The sequence below is a fragment of the Desmodus rotundus genome, chromosome 11, assembly GCF_022682495.2.
Source record: "Desmodus rotundus isolate HL8 chromosome 11, HLdesRot8A.1, whole genome shotgun sequence".
Lineage (NCBI taxonomy): Eukaryota > Metazoa > Chordata > Mammalia > Chiroptera > Phyllostomidae > Desmodus > Desmodus rotundus.
In genome coordinates, this window is record NC_071397.1 from 24068536 (window position 1) to 24091786 (window position 23251).

Below are 23251 nucleotides of genomic sequence, written 5' to 3' on the forward strand. Positions count from 1 at the left end.
AGAGAGAAGCATAAGGTGCTTCCTTTACGTGAAAAGGTATGTATGCATGTATAGGAAAAAACGTAGCATCTATAGGGTTCAGGTCTATCCTCAGTTTCAGGCACGCCCTGGGGGCGGGGTCTCGGAACGTAATCCCGCAGATAAGGGGGGCCTACTGTATTACAAACCTGAATAGGAGAATCTGAGCCAAATTCTAATCCTCTGCCTATGTGTTTGCTGTCTAAATTGAGAACACAGTTGGCTTTAATTGAACATAAAATCTCCTGTTTGATCCTAAACACTAGAATAGGGTTTTCATTTGCTAGTAAGTGGATTTTGGATCTTATCCCTAAAGAAATTAAATAGTTATAGTAACAGTGTTATCTCATTCAGGTCTGGAACAAATATTATCTGGAGAGACACCAGCCTCTGTGGGCAGCACAATCAGTAATTTAAATACAAAGTTAAGCTGCAAACATAGCCCTAGTTATCTAAGCATTTGTTCTCACACTTCACAAAGCACCAGAGGTATCTTTGAAATCTTTAGTTTCAAAGAAGGGAGCAAATCACACAGAGCTGATCCATGCCCACACATATAACTTGGTCCACCTCTATTTTATGTATTGCGCTTCTAGATGAGACATTGGATTTTTTTTTAAGGTTTTAAATGTTTGACCTCATTGTTCCAAGCCTGAATTCTATTTCTTGTGGATTTGTGTCTTATGGACGTTACAGCCTTGAAGTTTCTAAGCCTTTCAGAAGCTAATGAAGAAGGGTAAAAAGAAAAGGGACATATGGGAACACTTCTGCTGACTTGTCATCATGACATATTTTTGCAAAACTTATTTAACTTATTTAGAAACATCACAGTGATGCTTGCAAAACAGATCCTCAGTGTGTCCTGATTAGTGAGATTATATTAGCAAGTATTTCCGTCTCCTTGGCAGTCACAACCTATCTGTATAATTGAAATTATTTTTTAAGTGAATTTTGCTTTCTAATTTTTTTTTATTATTTATTTTTAGAGGAGGGGGTGGGAGGGAGAGAAACATTGATGTGAGAGAGGAACATGAATCAGTAGCCTCCCATACAGACCCTGACCAGGGACAGAACCCACAACCCAGGCATGTGCCCTAACCAGAATCTAACGGGTGACCCTTTGCTTTGTGGGACAAGAACCAACCAACTGAGCTACAGCAGTTGGGGCTGCTTTCTAACTCTTCAGACATTTTTATTGTGTAAATATATTAATTGCCTGAAAGAAACTGAATATTTCTATCTTGGGTAACCTGCACAGAGGAAATGACGACCGACTGGTGAGACATGGTAAGTTTGCATGCTCCGTCTTCACCACAACTTTATTGTTATCAGAATCTTCTCAGCAGTCCACTTCATTTGTCAAATATTCCATGGGGGCAAAAAAATAAAAATAAAAAAGCATATGCAATCTTCTTGTCAATTACAAAAGTCCAATCTTTCCTTTCTGGTAGATCGGCTACTGAAGTAAAAATCACACCTCTAAAGGAATAGTTAAGAGCTCCATTCTAAATAAAATACTCTAAGAATTTATTTCTCTCAGCATCTGTTTCTTCATTTTCCAGCTCATATTTCTTCATGGCAACAAAATATCGAATGAAGGTTTCTCCTAGAGCCTGTCTCAGACATCGATCTTCCTCCAGCGCCACAAGGGCATCTTCCAGTTTCAAAGGGATCTCAGAAGATTTTGATGGATAAAGCTCTGTGCTGTCATCTGGACCAGCCAGGGCACCATTGCTGCTTCTAAGTCCGTCCAAACCAGCTGCGACAGTCGCGGCCAGCACCAGGTAAGGATTCGCTGTCGCTGAGCCCAGTTTATTTTCGATCTGGGTGCCTTTCTCCCCATGACACTTGACATTAAAAGCACAGCTGTTATCATTATAGCCCCATGTTGTGGGCACTCCGTCCTTCTGCTCTTTACCCTCCTTGGAATAACGTTTTCGGCAGCTCACGGCAGGAGCCATCAGGCAGCTTAGCGCAGCAGCGTGCTTCAAGAGTCCGGCCAACCATTTTTTGCCGGTGATCGTGAGCTGCTCCGTTCCAGAACTGCTGCAGAACACATTTTCCTCCCCTCCGACATCCCAGAGACTATGAGACAAAATGCCGGAATTGCAGAATCCAGCCTCAAAGAAAAAGCTAGTGATGTAATTATATTTCCTGGCCACTTCTTTGACACCCGATCTAAGGGTAAATGCATTATCAGCTGAACCGATGCCAAATTCGGGCAGAAAACAGATTTCCATCTGACCAGGCCTGGTGGAGGAGGAGAAGCTCTCGACATTGGCTCCAGTGTGATACAAACCATCAACAAGTTCCTGGATGAAGGGCTGGTCGTGATTACTGAGCAATGCTGAAGCCGGAAAAGATATGGTCTTTGAATTGATCATTTCAGGCACACCAAAAATACAGAAATCGTAGATAAAAGCAGAGAGCAGAGAGAAGCCAGAGTCTTGAAGCTGGTTCAGCTGCCTCTTGGCAATGTACCTCGGGGAGGTCAATAAGGGCTCACCAGCCACGGTGAATGTGTCGCAGATCACTCTGGCTGTTCTCTCAGCCCAGGGCAACACTCGAAAGGTTGATAGCTCCGGTATCAGGACTATATCACTGTTGAAACACGTTGCTCTTATGCGATCCACTTCCTCGTCCTTAGGATTCGGCGCCAATTCAAGATAACCTCGGGGCATGAAAACACCATGGATCACTTTTTCCTAAAGAAGTTAAAGAATAGAGCAATCAGGTTTTAAACCTTGAAAACAAGCAAAAAGATGGAGATGGTGCTTGCAATTGAGGAAAAAAAGAATGTGTTTAACATCTATAGTTAACACTAACTTGATTTTACATATTTTGAAATAAAACCCCAAAGGTACTTTTAGAAACACCTCATTATTTTTAGCCTTATAAGCTTTATAGGCTCTTGAATCTGAAAACAGCAGTCATAAATAAAAGGTGTAATGATAAAATGTGTTTATAGCAAATGACAAAGGTAAAGTCTTGTGGAATTATTTGAAATGATTGTAACCAAAGGTACTCTTCAAACCCTTTTTACTTCATGGCTTAGTTCCTAATACTTCAGACAAGGTTTTTTTTGTTTTGTTTTCTTTTGTTTTGTTTGTTTGTTTGGCTTATCCTATTGTAATCTCCATAGTTAACTGACTCTCAAAAGTCTACAGGAAAGAATTCCCAATCCTCCTCAGAGAGCCGGCTGTGGTCAGTACCACAGCACACAGGACAGTGGCCCTAACACCAGAGGAGCCAGCTCTGTTGACAGCTGCACCCCTCCTTCATTCACTTTTCCAAGCCTCTTACGAATGAGCCACCTCACAGTTCCAGAGTCCCAAAAACCTTGCCCGTGAACGTGGACCTGTATCTCCACAGTTACTATTTCGAAAATGTTGTAGCCTTCGATTGAGCGTGAACAGGGGCGTCACCAAATCTGACTTCTAGTCCTGGTTCTTTCATTATTTGTGTGAAGTTAGGCAGTCGCTGGACTGTGTGCACTTTGGCATCCACGGTCTGTGAAACACAAGTGTTAAGACTGAGTGAATGCTAAGGCACTTTCTAGCCATATACCTCTTGGGTTCAATGGACTTGGTCATTTATTTACCTTTTGCTAGTACCAAACAACAGGAAAGTGATGAGGTTATAAAGTCAAACAGACACAAAAAAGCAATTTCTAGAAATTGTGTAATAGGAATATCAACAAGGCTTCATGTGTTGAAGGCTACGTTCCTTGATAGAGAAAGCCAACCATAGGTTTGATTCCCACAATGTCAGTAAGCATTATGAGTTTAATAAAACATACTGCCATTCTGCAAGCCAGATTGTTTCTTGTGTTACCTCCAAACCCCAAGAGCATGGCTACCAAAGAGGTGCGGACGCTAGCAGACGCAATCTGCTAGTCCACTCTTCTGCCTTTGACCCGGAGCCACTGCCTCCTTCGCTTTCCCACCATCTCCACACACGTTTTCAAACGCCATTGGACTCAGCTGATCCAAATCTGCTGTTACCAGTAGTAAAGTTGAGTAAGGGGAGCACTGTTCCTCTGCTGCTTAACTTTTCATCTCACTCATGGACTTGTGCATATAAACTTTATACACAGACATATTTGGGGATTTTTAAGGGTACTCAAGTATGAAATTCTTTAATTCAAATCTTCTCTGTAACAAATAATGTTATTTCCCTAACTTGTCAACTTTTTAGTTTGCAAATCTGCATGCTAATTTTATATCTGAAATGAGGGGCAATGTATTTTATTCATGAGACTTCCAAGAGTTCCTGCAATTCAAATCTGCGTGCATTCACTCGGTTGTAAACAATAGAGAACAGCTTGTTACCATCTCACTCCTCGGGAATGTAAAGCACAGCAAAAAGTCACACTTCATTCTTCAGGTTATTGAATCCGTGTTTTGCTGAGCACTCTTTCCTCACTATTTTTTACTTTATTCTTTTATGAACATTCTGAATGCAAACTTCTTTTTATTAGTAGTGGTAAATGTATAAATATATATATAAACAGATCATGTTCTTGACCATTGTTGTCTTAAATTTTCTTTATAAATAAATATAAACACTAGAACAACTTCACACTCCAGTATATATCACCAGGGACTCAATGAAAATTTTTAGAGTAGCTCAAATCTCTATGATAACTGAAATTTGGGCCATGGTAAAGGTCACCTTTTGAAATAAGCAAAGAATTAGTTAAGAGTTCCATAGCAATATATCATGTTTTGATTAGATCAAATGTAGAACCTACATTATCTGCACGTAATTTAAAGAAAAGGTAACCCTTTGCTAGGACAGACGGTGTAAGTCGGTTGTGAGGTTTAAATAAGCTCATGTTTGTAAGGCGTCGAGCAGAGTGTCAGACACATGGTGACCTCTCTTTCAAAAGTAGACACGTCATTATCACAGGCCCCCCATGTAGCTTTTTCCAATTACGTGACAGACTTTTTTCTATTCTGAGTAAATGGCTTGTTTTCTAATACCAGTATTTTTTCAATCTTATAAGAAAGAATTCTTATCTCAAATTAACAATAAAAGGAAATATAAAAGCTAAACTGGAGGCAGAAGGTGTAGTAAAATAAACAAACAAACAAAAATTCTGGAAATGGAAGTGAGGAATCACTGACTGACATCCCACCTCTGTCACTAACTGCCTGTACTATATTCTAAAAAAGCTTTCTTTAACGTTCCTGGGATATACACACATATACATACACATATACATACACACACATATATATGCTTTATTTATCAGATAAATATCTCATATCATCTTAATATCTCATCTCAAGCTGACCTTTTTATAAGGAGAAGAAAGGGTAGATAAAGGGTTTGGGAAAAGGTTAATCCAATAAGAGTTCCAGTCTGGAGGCGATTTTCCTAGTACTTCTTTATTTGCTGATCAACAATTCTTTATCTGCATCACTGACTTCCCTCCCTAGAACACACAGGCTCAGATACCATCTCTATCACTGGCAGACACCCTGGGGGCAAGGGTTGAACTGCTTGCTGACCTCCTGGAGTCACATAGGTCATGCAGTTTAGTTTCTGGAATATCAGCTTTCCACACGCATTAATCACTCAAGCCTATCAACTATGACTGAAGCTAAAATCTTTTACTCTTGAGTTCATCCATCACTTGAGGAGCAATAATGTGTTTGGCAAGGGACAAAGGAGGAAATAAAATAAATTACCAGTTTCCAGCTAAACTTACTGAATAGATTAAGATAAAATGGAAAGAATAATAAGGACCATTTGCTTGGTAATGGTCATGAAATCACATTCAGTTATAACTCTACTCGGAAAACTTACTTGGAAGAAGTGTGCAGGGATACTCTTAGACCTGGACACCCCATGGAGATCTGTCGCTTCAAATCGCACAAACTGAAGGTGATTTTTGGCCATCTCTTGTTTAATGTGCTTCATTCTAGAGGAGGGTGGAGGTACTCTTGGCACTTGTTTGCTGTCCCTGCTATTATCTGCAAAACAAAGAATGGCTCTAAAACTTATATCATAATGAAATGAAAAGCAAAAAGAGGCTGGAGAGCGGTGAATTATTTATTATGATTATTAACAAAAGCATTATATATTCATGTCATTTGCTTAGAGTTAGAGATCTTACCTTTTTTACTCTGACTTTGCATATTCCCAAGAACATTGTCCCTAAACAGCCTAAGAGATTGTTTATCACTTGGGACTAGGTGAAAGTTAACATTATTTGCATAAGTATATAGCAACATCATATGTAAATATTTACTGAAAATGCTTTTGCTTATGGAAATTAGAATATATTTGCATAATTGAACAGCTTTGGCACCACATAAATCTGTATATAGATGACTACCATTTAGAACACTTTGAGCTTCTTGAACTAACTGGTAATACCTAAATTAAAAGTTCCTGTAATTTTTTTTGTTTTGTTCTGTTTGTCAAAGGGCTATTACATCTATAATCATGTCAACTATTATATATATATATGTATATATATATATGTGTGTGTGTGTGTGTGTGTGTGTGTGAATCTAAGGCATCTACATTTTTATGTCAAATTTAAAATTTGTGTAAATAAACAAACAAAAGTACTTTTCAAGAATAAGAGTGTAGGAGATGAAAAATCTAGACTGAGTACTCGATTTTAAAATTAGAAACATAGAGCAACCAGAAAACAAAAGATGAAAGGGCTATAGGAAGTCCCCATATATCAATAATCACTCTAAAATTAGAAACAAAAAATGCTTTTTTCAAGACTTTTAAGATAGTCTTCAAATTCTAAAACTTTGGAATTAGAAGAGACTTTGAAAATAAATCAGCTAATCCAATCAACTCATTAGCTGGAGTCCCAGAGAGATACAATGAGGCTCCCCAAATCACACTCTCACTTCATTACCAAAATTTAAACTAAGATTTGAACTTTTTATTTTAGTGGGTAGCTCATCACCGTAAAATGACTGAATACATCTAAAACATATAGAGGGGTCAGGCACATACCCAATGTAAATGTTAGCTACTATCTGAACCTTTAGGAGAGGCAGCAGACTGTAGAGATTCAGCACAAACACTGGAGTCCATCTGCCTCTCTCTAAATCCTGCCTTTGCCCCAGTGAATTTCTTAGGCCCTGTGTGCCTCGGCTTTCTCATTGATACAATATATCTACTGGCTTGTTATAATGATTTAAGCCTATATCATAGGCTTGTTATGACAATTAAACAAGTTATTTAATAGTTCCTGGCAGACAATAAACACCATATAAGTGCTCCTTAAATGCATAAAGTGAGCACAATTACTCTAATTCTAATGATGCTGCTATGATCATATCTGAATTGAATACCCATCAATCTGTCACATCACTGACATTGAGCAGCTATAATTTTAAAGTGACAACTGAGTATCATTTTTGACATATAATTACCCTTTAAAAATAAGCATAGAGATTGGCAGTTTAAAAACATAGATTAAGTAGATTTTAAGTAGATGAAGCATGAGAGAAACAAATTACTGGTTCCACCTATGTGAATATATTAGAGATAATGTCCTGTCACTGATACATTTGGCTACTCTGAGACTCCTGAGGATTTATAACTACCTTCCATTTAACACAAACAATTAAGCTATAGTAATTACAGTATTTTATGCTAAATTAGCAGCTGCTGTGTTCCCAACCTATTCTGAAGCATTGGGTATTCTGCCTAAGTTAAATAATTCTCTTTAAAGAAAATAAAATTTATAGGTATTTTAAAATATGAAAAATGTGAGGTGATAAGTATTCTAAACATCATGAGCCATTATATATAAGCTACAAATGTTTTAAGAACATAAAAAAATAAGAATGCATTTTCTAATAAAGGAGTAAGTTCATTTTATTGGTTCACCAGTAATATGATCACAAGTAATTCATTTAGTTCTTTGCCTTATCTGTATCTTCTAAAGTTTCTACAACAAATAGTATTATTTTAAAATTAGAAAATTATTGATCAACTCAAGATAGTTTTTTTTTTTTAGTTGCCACTACTATTTACACTGAACACCTTCTAGAAAGCAGCAGAAAAGTTCCTGCCCACATGAAGTTTTACACTACTGAATGAGGGAACTATAGACAATAAACATGCCATTGAATGACTCCAAAGCTGAGATAATTGACCATGGTGAAAAGTGCTGAAAAAAATGAATAAAACACAATCTCCTGGAATATTAGTTCTATAAGATTTGATCGCAGTGTGGACAGATCCAACCATGGATTCAGTTTAAGATCACCAAGTTGCACTGTGGATACACAGTGAGTATATGTATTAGTTTGCTAGGGCTGCTGTAACAAAAACCACAGACCAGGAGGCTTTAACAAAAATTTATTTTCTTATAGTTTTATTGGGTAGAGGTCCAAGATCAAGGTGTCAAGAGGGTTGGTTTCTTCTGAGGGCCTCTCTCCTTGGCTTACAGATGTCTGTCTTCTTCACATGGTCTTCACTGTATGTGTGTGTGTGTCCTGATCTCTTCTTACATGGACACCAGTCATACGGGACTTAGGAGCCACCTTACACAACTCATCCAACATTATTTAGTTCTTTTCAAATCCCACCTCCAAATACAGTCAACATTATGAGGTACCAGGGATTTAGATTTCAACATATGAATTTGGGGGAGACACAATTTAGTCCATAAAAACATATCATCTTCTTATCATTTCTTTCAGAGTCCTCACCATGACCTGCCATATTGTATAAGCAAAGGTTATTGTCTGTATTTCCACACTTGCATGTCAGCTCCAAGACATCAGGGGCTGAGCTATATTTTCTGCTGTATCCCTAGTACCTGCATATCATAGGCTCTCAATGGCTTTAACAAGTGGATGTGTGATTTAATCAATTAACGCATGCTATGGGATTTGGTCTTATCTAATTAACAAGCAAAATTTACATCAAATAGTTAGGTATGTACCCTAAATATCAATTTTTCAGTTAAAAGTTCAATTTTTTTTTACTAAATATGAGAACCCTATTCCAATCTAATTTCATTTTCAAGGCAGTAACTAATCTTGCTGCATCATTGTCTGAAGTTCTTTTCTTCAAATAAGTCATACTTGTTAGTTACAATTAAACCTTTTGGTCAGCCCTCCCTGGATGCCCATGATGAATAGCAGACAGATAATTGCCAGTTCGGGGTCCCATTTGTTTTTCTTACAGTGTGGTTCCTGGGAGGTGCTCTCCTTTTTCATCCCCCAGAGGACTAATAAATTAAATCAATGTGCTTTTATAGAGGAAATTTTACTGCTGTGAGGGTTTAGGGGGGAAAATCAGATAATACATACAAAAAGAACAAAAATCCTCCAAGGTCTACAGCAACTAGAAGGCCTTGGAGAAATGCTGCTGTGTTCAGTGACAATGAGGACATATTTCAGCTGTTGAGAGCAAGCCATGGTCACTTATAAAAGGCAGATTAGTTAGGCATTTGGGCTTTCAGAAATAATAATTCAAAAAGGAAAAGTGCATTTGGGAGTACACTCTGTAATCATGCAGTTTATGGAATGTTGGGGATAATTAGTCACACTCCTTTTCCATGGCCTGCCCTCCTTCATCCACATGGCCGCTCTGAGAGCCACCCTGCTAGTGCAAATGTACCCCGCCCTCTGCGTACCAGAGAGCCCAGGTGGCCAAACAACCTGGTCCAAAGCAGGGACAGAAACAATAAAATGTGGAAATGTAGGTGGGGAGGGGAGAGCTTCTCTTTGAAAAAAAATGTATATAATTATTTTTAATTCAAAATACTTATCACAGAGATGAAAATACCATGTTGAAATTTTTGCACTTATTTTGGGGGTTGATTTTTATATTTATTTTCAAATTATGTATTATTTAAAATACCCATGAAGGTGGTTTAATTGGGGTTATAAACCTTTTGGTGCTCAAAAACACTTAGTCTACGCCTGAGCCAGAGAGGGAGCTTCCGAATGAAGTTGAGTCAATAATGGTACCCAAGCTCCTAGTTGATTTGTGCAAATACAATTCATGACACAGGTTCTTCCCTCAGATTTTTTCTCTTAAGACTAAGATATGGTAAATTCCACCTCTCTTTTTTGGCTAAAGGTTACAAACTGTTTGTGAAAGAGCCAATATGGCCAGCAGATGTTTTCTTATTAGTCTTCCCAATGTTTGAAAACTTTTTTTTAAATTAGTTGCCCTTTAAATATCAGAAATTTTCATATAAAAATCTTGAGCTCAAGCTTCCCTTGAAAAAACTAGATGTGGAACACTAGGTGAATATTTCTTCATAGCAACCATTAACTAGAGCTCTGGAATGGAGTATGTATCTCCTAATTGGGTTGGCAAACACTTTCTGTTAAGGGACAGATAGCAAATATTTGCAGCTTTTCAAGCCTCATACTATCTGTTGCAACTACTCAACTATGCCGCTGTAGCACAAAAGCAGCCACAGACAATACATAAATATTCTTTTCAAAAACCAGTGCACAAGCTGAATTTGGTCCCAAGCCATAATTTGTCAACCTCTGCTCTAGTTTCTCACAGCCAGCACCACTCCCTATTTTTCTATACCAGCCCACCTCACTCATTTGTGTTATTTGCCTGGCCCCTATGGCATTTCTGTTGATAATCCCTGGTGCTTAGGGGCTGTCAGTGCTCATTCTCTTCATGGAGAAATTCATGAAAACAAAAGCACAGAGAAATGCAGAAGTGAGAGATGGTGTGATAGGCAGAATATCCTCCCAAAGATTTTCACACCCTAAGCCCTTGAACCTGTAGATTACATCAAACTGCATGGCGAAAGGCACTTTTTGATGTTGTTATAGTTATATACAATCTTTAAATAGGAATATTGTTATGGATTATCCAGGTGAGCCCTTGAAGGCAGAAAACTGCCTCCAGTTGTAGGCAGGAAAGAACTGTGGAAGAAGGGGAATTGGGAGAGATTCCACACATGAGAAGGAGTTGAGGCATTGCTGGCCCTGACTTATAGAAACAGGGAGAGAATTCTAGGAGCTAAGGGCCACCCCAGTTGATAGCCAGGCAGAAAATAAGAACCTCAGTTCTACAACTGTAAGGAATTGGATTCTCCCAACAATCTGAATGAACTGAAAGTGGAAAGTTCCCTAGAGTCTCCATCTAAGAACCCAGAGCTCCAACACTCTGATTTTGACCTTGCAAAACCTGATAAAGAGAAAGCAGCTGACCAACCCAGACTTCTGATATCCATAAGTCTGAGATAATGAATTATGTTCTTTCAAGATGCTAAGTTGGTGGTAATTTGTTATGGGATCAATAGAAAACTAATGCACAAGTATATGGAGTTCTGACAGTGTTCACTCCCAGGCTCTACTTCCTCCTTAGCCCTTATGTGTAGTAAAGAATTTCACTTTGCCCAAGGAGAGCACCAGCCTTCACCTTTGGCACCTAGGAGGTCATCTCTAAGGTCTTGGAATTTCCTGCCTGACAAGAGTATCTTTGTTTACCTGGGGCTTCTGGCCCCCCTAGAAAGTCTAGCAATGTCGTTTATTGTTGCATCATGCAGTATCAACTTGACCCCCAGGAGAGCTAGAGACTGAGATCAGTCACATGGCCAGTTGGCTGTGTAAACCCAATAGAGACTCTGGACACCAAGACTCGGGTGAGCTTCTCTGCTTACAACACAATGTGCATATTGTCACATATTGTTGCCAAGAGAACAGTGTCATTCATGACTCCACATGGAGAAAGCCAAAGAAAGCTTCATGGTTAGAACTTTCCTGGACTGCCCCATAACTAGTCACTTCCCTTGTCAGATTTTAATCTGTATTTTCATAATAATAAACCATAACCTTGAGTATAATCACTTTCAGTGAATTCTGTGAGTCCTATAGCACATTATGAAAACTAAAATTAATCTTGGGAAACTCCCAAGCATGGAATTAGTGTCAGAAGTAGGCATTGCCTGGTGGATACAGTCTCTCTAACTTCATACCCTGCTATATTTCTGCCTTTCCAAACCTTGTTTGTTCAATCTTTTCATTGTGGATTTCCTCAAGGAAAAAAAAATACCCTACCTCTTTTTAACTAGTTTCTCTCATTTGGTTCTCGGAGGTTTTTAACCCATGTACTCATAGTCCAAAATAGCCATATCACTATTAAAAAGCCAGAAATTTAGAATAACATACAGTCACTTTTAGAAAAGACTTGAGAGATCATCCATTACAACCCCTCCATTTTCCAGATAAGCAGCCTAGTGGGTAAAGAAAGCTGTAAAGCACTTTATAAATGATAGCTGTATAAATTCTTCTAAGTATTCTAACTACCAAGCCAGCATTCCTTGGCCAAAATCACATTATCTCTAATTCAAACACAAATTTGGGATTAGTGGCTGGAAAAATATGCCCAGAGTCCTTACCAATATAGCTGGAGTCTGGGTTGAATTCACCACCAGGAGCACTGGTTGACGTTTTGAGGGGTGAGGGTTTTATCACTGTTACGTGATCCTGGAAGTCCTTGTCATCTTGTGGCAGATGAGATTCAGTAGAGCTATGTCCCACAACTGGTTTGCTCACATCCCCCACTTTGTGGCACACCATTTGTTTTTTGATCCTTTCTGTAGTAATAAAGAAAAATGTTAAGGCATAATGCCATTGTTTCCAACTGTCTTTCAATATGACATGGAGAGAAATGCTTGATGAAACAATTTTATTCCTAGGTGGTGACGTACCAAATAAGGGGCAGTGGGCATAGTACACCCTAGCTGCAGGCCATAAGGGGTGCATCGTCTATAGAGAACTTAAAAACAATTTTAAAAATCTAAAAAAGTCTGACTGCTTTTTACTGTTGCCATGCAATAGCCATTCCTACTGACCTGCTTTGGAAAACACCAATGTTCCTAGAATTGAGTCCGTGTCCAAATTAACTTGTAGTTTCAGCACTGTTTCGGATCCATTAGAGTCTAATTGGAATTCAAACATATAGTATGAAAACATGCTCCACACCTTTATCGTGACCTCCCAAATCCTCAGTAATAATCTTTGGACTCAGAACAGACATGCGCTTCTTTTCTTACTTATATGTTCCTTCCGTTACATTCTCTTTTTTCCCCACTATATCTCCTCACTCTGCTGCCCTATAAATTCTGAATATTTTGGTTGATTGTTTTCATATATTTACATTGTAAGCCCATATTTGCCATCTTTTATGTTGCCCATGTAGAAATAAATTTTATTTCTTTGATTTCCTTCCATTGAAGAAAAACAAATTTATTATGAAAAGATGGACCAAATAGAGATTGTCATTGACCACATATTTTTGAGGGATGACAGTCACAAGATACCTCCTGAGAGTAAGAATCTCATGTTGGGACCTGCCCTGCCTGGTTTCAGAGACTGTAACCCCCCCCCCCATGGCTAAGACTGAGTGAGAGACCTTGGGACCCTAAGCCACTAAGAAGACAAAGCTTATCTCCCTGGCAGAGGCCCACCTCTGCCCACTTTACTTCACCCTGTCTGGCCCCCAGTGCATGACCGGTTAGCCAATGATGGGTAAGATTCCTCAAGGGAAGGATGATCTAAGGCACGGCCATGAGGGGGCCCTCAGGGAAGGACTTGGGGGACTATAGAAAAAGGGGGTGATAGGCCCTCACCCCTTGGCTTTGACATAGCCTGAGTCCTCATTCTGTCTGCAAGAAGTCTCCTAATCTCTTGGCTGCCTCATTTCCCCTGCCTGACTTAAGCCTGAAACAATGCCAGAGATGGGTGTGGCCCTGTGCTGGAAAGGGCGGATTCCCCTGGGTAGATCAGGCCTAAGAAAAAATGCATAAAATCCTATGAAACCTGCTTTGCTAATGCCCTCAATTTAAATGATAAGGGTCTAAGCATGAAATGAATTTTTTCCCCAAAGTTTTATGGTCCTTTAGCTATCTGACCCAGACTCAAAATAAGCCCTCAGAGTTATTTGAATGTTATCTATTTGATTATTACTGCCTGATAATGATTGATGAACTTTCCATGTACACCCTGTATTCCTATGCAAATTAATCCAATAAAAGCCTGTCAAGGCAAGGGTCCTGGTGCTCTCCTCTTGAGAGAGTGGCCATGCCGTCCCTTTTCCTCCACAGGATTCGGTAGTCTATGTGAATTTGTCTCGTCTCAGCTAGAACACCGTGGACACTGCTTGCCGGAGACCGAGTCAGTCTCACACTCTACTGACTAAGCTACCCAAGCACGTGTACAAGGTACCTTTTGAGTTGGATATATCCATTTCCCCTGTTTCAGTTGAAGAAATCTGTGATTTAGTGTCTTTCTTTCTTGTCCTCCTTAATTTACTCATCCTGCTGCCTTCCGTCTCATTATCTTCATCTTTCGCGTCCTGTAATAATTAATCAACAAAAGGTCCAATAACAGATCATGCACACAACTAAATTTGGTTGTCAAGAAGGTATGATGATTGGACAGCTAAATTTTAAAGTGAGTATAGGAGACTTTTATGACAAGGTAAATTTTGTCATTTCCACCTCCACTTGAATAATTCAAAATTACAAAGCCCAGCATTCTGCTGACAGGCTGGATTTTCTGTATGGTCTTTTGGATGTGGTACAGAAAATCTCATGAAATAAATTAAGATCTTGTCCAACTAGTCAAGATTTCTATCCTTATTTTATACTCTGGGGTGTTTTATATTATTTATTCCTAAATAAGTTTAACAAATGCATTTCAGCTAAAAAGTTTTCCTCTTAAGATTTCTTTTTTAGCATCTCTAATATCTTTGACCAGAGGCATAAGAACTTGAGAATTTGATTCTCTTTTTTCTTACCTCATCCTTATTGCATCAATATTTACTTCAAAAATGTACTTGATAAAATGCTATTTTGTGACTGTATTTTATATGTGTAAATCGAGTGTCATACTCAAACTGTTTTATAGCTTAAGATGTGTAAAGAAAAACAATTTTAAACTAAATAACCAAACTTCCTGCACTCTCATCTTCCACAGGATCACTTGATAGATCTGTGGAGGGCTATTTCCAGCAGGAAACTGGGCAGAGAGGCAGGGGCCGAGGGTGAGGAGCTCCTGTGGCTCTGCACCAGCAATGGACAGAATCACTTCTGAGCCCCAGGATACAAAAGCCAACGCTAAAAAAAAACGACAATTTTTTTTAAGCTGACACTGGTATTTTGAGGGGAAATGAAAGTGGCATGGTCAGGGTCAAAAACTACACTCTAAAATATTTTGAGCTATTATCTTTTTGAAGAGCAGGATCTCAGAAGTTCCATATCTGGGGGCAAGTTATATAAACACAAGCAGAGCAGTTGCTGGGGCACAGTTGTACCTGTTTTTCAAGAAAACCAATTCAGCCTCTGAAAGTTAATAGAGAAAATTTTTTTTCTTTTTCTCATTTATATGTAATTATAATAATGTTATTTTTGATTCTATGTTAACAAAGCTATATTTCACAAGGTAAAACTTTTTTGTTATTTTAAAATTTTACTACTTAAGAGTATTGTGGTCTTTTTCACTCCAGATAATATTATACTTGGACCATATGATACTAATTGTGAGATAATTTTTTCTTAGTAGTATACAATTTTATTTAAATATCTGTGTAAATTTTCCCAATACACTTCTTATAGAATTCTGATAGTAATATACTAACCTATTTACATATTTATCATTTCTAAAATTGCATTGCCAGAAATATACATTATATAATTGTAGTTTTTCTTTTTATATTTAATTTATTGGGGTGACATTGGTTACTAGGGTCATATAGGTGTCAATGTATAATTATATTTTTGGTAACTATTTTTATAAATATATGTCTTTGTTTATTTTTAAGAAGTCTCATTTAGAAAATAAAATATTTGTCCAGGTATATAAATATCAAAGAAAACTGAGCAGACTAACATTTGTACTAGTTTGACCTTTTGAGGGTCCCCTTACATAGAGACTTAAGAATCAAATGAGATAAATTTTAAGATTTCTTCCGGCTTTAAACTCTGACATACAACTGATATAGTAATATGCTAAAATTGAGCACTTAGGCACATTTCCTTAGCATAACCCTCAAAGTAGTTGAATCTCCATTTTATAAATGATAAAAGTGAAATCCAGAATAACTTGCTCAAAGCCACATGTGTAAATGGAAGATGCAGGTTACAAACAGGTCTTCTGATTTCCAAATGCCATTGTCCTTCCAAAATGCCAGAGACTGAAGCCCAGAGAAAGTTCATTTTAGTAACATTCACCTGTCTCCATATATTCAAGACCAAAAGGAAAAGTTTCTTAAGAAAACAACAAAGACAATTCACCTACTTACTAACCTGAGAATTTCACCACTAAAATCCCAGAACTAAGTCATAGTATGTACTTCTGACTCCATAATAGATGTTCAAGAGAAAATATTTTTACATAAAGAATACATTTAGTTCAGTCGTTTGACTTTCTCTTGTATACTAGGATGGCCAAAGTATAGACATATCTATAATAGCTGAAACAAATTTAGGAGATTTTTGGTTTGTCCTGCCTCCAGTGGAGTATTTTTATTCTCCTTAGTCTTTCAATTATATTTAGTTATGATGTGAATGATATTTCAGTAAAAAAAATCATTAGAATATGACCAGATAGGTAAACATGGCTCACCTCCTTGCACAACCACATCAAAATTACAACTAAAATATAAAACAACCATTCACTCAGAAGTGTCAGAAATTGAGCTGAATGTAAGTCTGACAACTAAGGAATTAGAGAAACCACATCCATCCAAGACTGGTAGCAGAGGCAAAGATGCAGAATGGGCTTGATCCCACATCCACATATGGTGAATAAAAATTTGGGAGGGATATTTTGGGAGCAAGAAGTCCCAGTCACACACCAGGCCCTACCGCCTAGGGTTCCAGTGCCAGGAAGATAAGTCCCCATAACTTCTGGCTGCAAAAAACAGCAGGAATTGAATCAGTAGAAGAAACTGCTGGAGGCTGAAGCAGTTCCCCTTCAAAGAACCTACACACGAACTTACTCAGACTCACTCACTCTGAGCTCCAGCACTGAGGTAGCAGCTTGAAATGCACCAGTGACCTACAGTGAGGAAGTGAAGTATCTGACATCAAGGTGGGAGCTGGAAGATAGCTTTCTCCCAGACAGAAAAGCAGGCAGAGGCCATTGTTCCCTTTCTGAACCCTCCCCCAACAGAGCCACAGAGCTGGCAGTGGACTGCCATATCTGAGACGCCATCAACCTGGCTAACATTGTTTGCCCTGCCCTGGAGATCCCCTGGAACTCTGTCCTACCCAACTTATGGTCTCACCCAAATTGTTAACCATGACTTTTTCATATGAATGGTAGGTCTTGGCTCATGCTTCATAACTTTCTAAATCCTATCAAATAAGCAACAGGTAGCCTCAGTGAGTCCCCAGCCCCCATACTTCTTGCTAAGTGGCCCCAGGATGGGCACTAGCAGCAGCCAGCCTAGATTCACAGCTTGGCTTCACCTGGGAATCTCCAAGCCCAGCATATGTAGCAGCCATCTCAAGTTGTTTTATAGCTCATGCAGCATGGCCCTGGGAAGAACACAGGTGGAACTGACCTTGGCCTGCACCACCTGGGAAACTCCAGTGCCTGCACACCCAGTGGACAACTACAGACCATGTCAAAGCAATACCACCCTGACCCTGCACAGCTGATCCTCCACAAAGAGCAGATGTTGGTGGTCAGTGGTCAAAACCAGTCCTTGCAGCTGACTGGCCTGGGTAAATCCCTCTCATTGACCTGCCAACACCAATCAAGGCTCAACTACAAGTGTAAGCTATACTCAGCCCACACAAAGGATACCTTGAATGCTCAGCTTGGGTGATAGGGGAGGCCATGTCACTGTACCCTACAGCACACCTACTACATTAGGCCGTGCTAAGACACAAAGTCAAGCAGCTCTACCTAATATATAGAAACAAACACAGGGAGGCCATCAAAAGGAGCAAAGAATCAAGGCCCAAAGGAAAGAACAGATCAAAACTCCAGAAAAGGAACTAAACAAATGTAGATAAGCAATCTACCAGATGGAGAGCTCACAACACTGGTTATAAGGGTGCTCAAGGAACTTAGTGAGGACCTTAGTGAGCAGCATAAAAAAGATCTTGTCAGAAACAAAGGATACACTCATTGGAATAAAGAACAATTTACAGGGAGACAACTGTAGACTGCATGAAGCCAAGAATCAAATCAACAATTTGGAACATAAGGAAACAAAAAACAACCAATTAGAACAACTAGGAGAAAAAAGAATCCAAGAAAATGAGGATAGTGTAAGCAGCCTCTGACAAATTCATGCCTTTTAACATTTGGATCACAATTAAAATGCCAAAGGTTAAAGATAAAGAGAGACTCTTAATAGCAACAAGAGAAAAGTTAGTCACCTACAGGGGAGTTCCTATAAAACTGTCAGCTGATTTCTCAAAAGAAACTTTGCAAGTTAGAAGGGATTGGCAAGAAATACTCAAAGTCATGAAAAGCAGGTACCTCCAGCCAAGATTACTCAGCAGAGATATCATTTAGAATCGAAGAGCCAATAAAGAGCTTCCCAGACAAGAAAAAACTAAGGGAGTTCATCATCACCAAACCATTATTATATGAAATGTTAAAGGAACTTGTTTAAGAAAAAGAAGACCAAAACTATGATCAGTAAAAAGGCAATAAAAACATGTCTATCAACAATTGAACCTAAAAAAGAAACTAGGGAAACAAGAAAAACAGAGACAGAATTATGGATACAGAGAATTATTTCATGGTTGCCAGATGGGAGGAGAGGGAAATGGGTGAGGGTATTAAGAAGTACAAATAGGTAGTTACAGAATAGCCATGGGGATGTAAAGTACAGTATAGGAAATGGAGTAGCTGAAGAGCTTATACACAAGACCCATGGACATGAACAATGGTGTGGGGATTGCCTGAGGGAATGGGTGTCGCTGGGTGGAGGTGGGCAAAGGGTAAAAAATTGGGACAACTGTAACAGCATAATCAATAATATATAATTTTTTTAAAAATAAAATTTAAAAACTAGCATTTCTTCAGTAAAAATCTCCCAATAGGAAGCCTTTCAATACAAGTTTTTGATGGTATTTTTACTTGTTCTTCCTAAATGACAATAGTCACTACCATTTACCTCAACACCATAGTTTTGCAAAGTAACACATTCATGTTGGGTGGTTAGGGGCAAAGGGAGAAAAATTGGGACAACTGTAATAGCCTAATCAATAAAATATAATTTAAAAATGCAAAAAAAGAAAGTCATTTTTAAAAATTAAAAAAAATACTAACCAGGATTTGTGTGGTTTGGGTTCTAATTCTGACTTTTCCACTAAGCGGAAAGTTCTACTGTAATGTTGGTGTTTTCATCTAGAAACACTACAACAAATACAGTCATACTCTGCAAGTATATCAACATTTTATAAGTATTTCATACCCAATCAATATTATGTCTCACTTAACACATATAAAACATCCAGTGGAAATTCATTATTGCCTACATTTTTGCCAAGGCAGAAAAATACTCCACAGGGGTTAAATCACTTGTTCAAGTTCATATGACTGCCAAGGAAGAATGGGAATAATTTAAGGAGCTTCCCACATCACCGCAGCCTGACAATTGAACTAGATGGTATTCCACTTCTACCATATAATGGTATCTGTGTGACTCATAAAAACTTGTTCACTCAACTTCTTCAATATAACCTTTTACAACTGTGTGATTTTTATAACTCTTTTCTGTATAAGGATTAAAACTTACCACCAGCTTAAACTTCATCAGTTCAAACAATGAAGACTATGGGTAACCTACTATGGATGAGGCAAAGTTAAAGACATAAAAATAAATAGAACACAGTCCCTTTTTAAATAATCTTACAATCAAAAATAGGCAATAACGTATTATTATGGAAGTAGTAGTATGGAAGTTAAAGTTCTGCATGTTGTAAATAAAGTGATTCAGGGATCTCATGGACAGCAAACTCAAATCCAGGCCGATAATAAAGAGCCACCGTGGGCTAGATGGTGAACACCAGAGCTGACACCCCTTCCCAGAGAGGAGCCAACATGGGGCGCTAGCCAGTTGTTGCCGTGACAAAACGTGGCCCCAGTGACACCTGTTTCCCAAATCTCCAAGGAATGCCAGATATCTGGGTTCTTATGGAAAGATTCATGCTTTTTAAATGTTGGCAATTAATTTAAAGTATAAAGTAGGGAGTAAAGAAGAAAAGAAAGTTTGTCAACTACCACGCAGAAGATCTCAAAGACTGAAATGCTGTCAGATACGCAGCAATTGTAGAGGGCCCTGGGCACAGTGATAGCTGCAGTGACCCTGTGTTTTTTGCCATCAGTGGTGTCTAGTGTGGTACTGAGAGTTGACTGTCAAAATATTTAACCATTAGCACAGCTATGAAAAATAATAAACACTTTTTATTATACCTACTATGTATCAAGTCTCTTCTAAATGCTCTGTGTATATTAATTCATTTAGTCTCAGAACAATCTCTTGAGATAGATAATATCATCATCTCAATTTCAGAGATGAGGGAAACTTAGTCAGAGAAAGCCTAATTAGCCCCAGATCACACATATTATAAATAGTAAAGCTAGGGTTTGAATCCCAGCAATTGGCTCTAGAAGGCTAGGGCAGAATGCTAGAGAGCTCCTGAGGGCCAAGTGTTAACTCTTTAGTTGATGGATTCTGGAGAGGTCCAAGGACCCTTTGGGAGTGGTAGGATTACTAGAGAAGTTTGGGGTGTTGACTCTTTGCAGCTGTTTATCTACTAGTTTGGAAATGTTATGTAAGCCGTCAGCAATACATTTACAGCTGACAAATCAGGTTGCAACTTCATGTTGAACAAGCAGTGCCTGACGCATAGTAAGTACTAAATAGATGTTAGTTGTGATATTACCCAGGCACCATGCATTACTGGGGATCTCTGTGGGAAGATACTTCATTTTAGAATACTTCATGGGCCCCTAATTTATGGGGAAAACCTTCCATTGGGTCAGGTTCTAATCTGTTATCTAAGCAGCTCTAGATTCTGAACTCAGTAAACTAGAGGAATCTATTGGACAGATGAGGGTGGATTAAGTAGTCTGAGGCTTCTCAGAGGGAGCAGTGTGTACAACATTCTCAGGCTTGGACTTTAATGCTGCTATTATTAAACTGGCAGGATATTTTATAAATAGAGTCTTCACATAGCCAAGGAAACTAGGCCAAGCTTAAAGAAGGAAAGGAGACACCTGAACTGAGGATAGAGAGGGATGCAGTAGATGATTAGAGAGACCTTGAGCACCGGGACAGATAGGCAGTTTCCAATCGCATAGATAAGTATACAAATCTAACTCATGCTTAATGTAGACTCTCAAATTCTCCAACAGGTTGATTCTGATTTCTTTTGACATTTCCACCCAAAAACATATTCCCACTTGAGAAATGTTTCTGCTATCATTCCATCAGATGGCTCCTCTGTCTTATACACAGGAATGGCTTTATAGAATGTTTTCTTTTACAAGATATTTTCATAATTTGTGTTTTTCTCATCACAGTGTTTCTTCTGAAAGTTGTTTATATGGATTAATATAATATTGTCATTTCGTGTTTCAACTCAGTGTCTTGATCAAATTAAGTAAAAGAGGTTTAACCTGAAGGGATGCTGCCAAGCATTAAATGTAGACCCTAATTCGACCTAATAAGTTTCCTTCCAACAAAGTAACCAGTGTTATTTACATTCTAAATATCAATGATTTTTATTCATTTACTTTTAATTTTCTCTAACAGTTACTGTTTTAATGTCAATACTTTAAAACCTTTCTTTTGACCCCTGTATACTGGCTGTGGTCTGAGGTAAAATCATCCATACATTCTGATATTGCAAGTGATACAGGTGCACAAAACAGAAAGCAAGCCAAGAAAATCTCACAAGTTTTAACCTCTGTTAGAAGTAATGGGGGGGAAAGAATGAATGATTATCAGATTTAAAAGAATATGTCAAACTGAAAGAATGTGTCTTCAGTTTTCTTAAAATATATTCTTCAATGAAAAAGGGAGGAAATGTATTTAAAATATTTACAGAAGAGATACTTCAAAGAGCACATCATACCCTTGAATCAACTTATCTAAAAATATCCATACCTATTAACCACCATTTCTATCTCTGTCGACCTGGTCTAAGAAAATAATTTTTTTTAAAGAATGTATTTATTTATTTTTAGACAGAGGGGAAGAAGAGTGGGAGAAAGAGAGGGAAACATCAATGCATGGTCACCTTTTACACGCCCCCTACTGGGGACCTGGCCCAAAACCCAGGCATGTGCCCTGGACTGGGAATCAAATCAATGACCCTTTGGTGCACAGGCCGGTGCTCAATCCACTGAGCCACACCAGCCAGGGCTCTACGAAAATAATTTAAAGTGTATAGAGTTACATGTATACCCAGTGCCACTTGAAAGCAGCAAAGAATAAAGTAGGAGGAGGTAAATACATTATGATAATTCTGTTCGGTGACTCCCATTTAGAAATGAGTGCTTCCACTTCCCACTTTGTCACCTAGATTACCACAGCCATTGCCGAACTGTTCTCCCACATTCAGTGTTACCATTCCCCTACCTATTCTCCAGGCTACTGCCCATGTTACTTCTTTAAATCACAATTTTTCTCTGCTTAGGACACTTCCACAGTTTCCTATCACCTTCAGGAAAAGTTCAAATTAGTATTCTCTGAGGCACCGCCTCACCAATCTCTCCAGGCTCCATAGCTGGTTATTTTCCCCCACAAACCTATCTCCATACTGACAAAATTAGTTTTTTCATTCCTGAGACCAACGTTGTTTCCTTCTTGCCCAGGCCATTATTGATTAGCTATTGATTAGCCTAACCCAATGAGGTAGTTTTCTACTCTTACAGCCACCACTCAAAATTAACCCAACTCCCTGGACAACTCACTGTGGTCACCTCACTCAAAGATGATTAATTTTCCTAAATCCCCAATGACACTAGATCCCTTATTAAACTCTGTAGCCCATTCAAATAAATCATGATTATTGTCTTCTTCGTCGCAGTTGGTAAACTGTTTAGTTTCCTCTTAGAAATCTCACTCAGTGCTTTGTAAAATAATTATCAGTATCATTAAAGTAGCTTTCTTTCATCTACATATTTTTTTCTCTAAATGAAAAGGCAATGATTAGTTTAGCCCAAGCATTGTGATTCCTTAAATGCCAAGTATATATATATATACCTCCTCTAGGGGTAAG

At 38.4% G+C, this 23251-nt stretch overlaps 1 protein-coding gene across 2 annotated transcripts in view; it reads right to left on the bottom strand.

The window, feature by feature from the left end:
• Positions 1–1306: 1306 nt before the first annotated feature.
• Positions 1307–23251, bottom strand: part of LGSN (lengsin, lens protein with glutamine synthetase domain) — a 34414-nt gene continuing 12469 nt past the window's right edge. The window contains exons 2-6 of one of the 2 annotated variants that reach the window (XM_045184870.3): positions 14220–14349; positions 12848–12934; positions 12392–12589; positions 5833–5999; positions 1307–2723 (exon numbers count right to left, since the gene is read on the bottom strand). In XM_045184870.3, the coding sequence (XP_045040805.2) occupies positions 1524–2723; positions 5833–5999; positions 12392–12589; positions 12848–12934; positions 14220–14349 (1782 nt within the window). In that variant the 3' untranslated portion in view covers positions 1307–1523. The remainder of the gene's footprint in view (positions 2724–5832; positions 6000–12391; positions 12590–12847; positions 12935–14219; positions 14350–23251) is intronic. The other variant, XM_024576579.3, reaches the window with a different exon arrangement.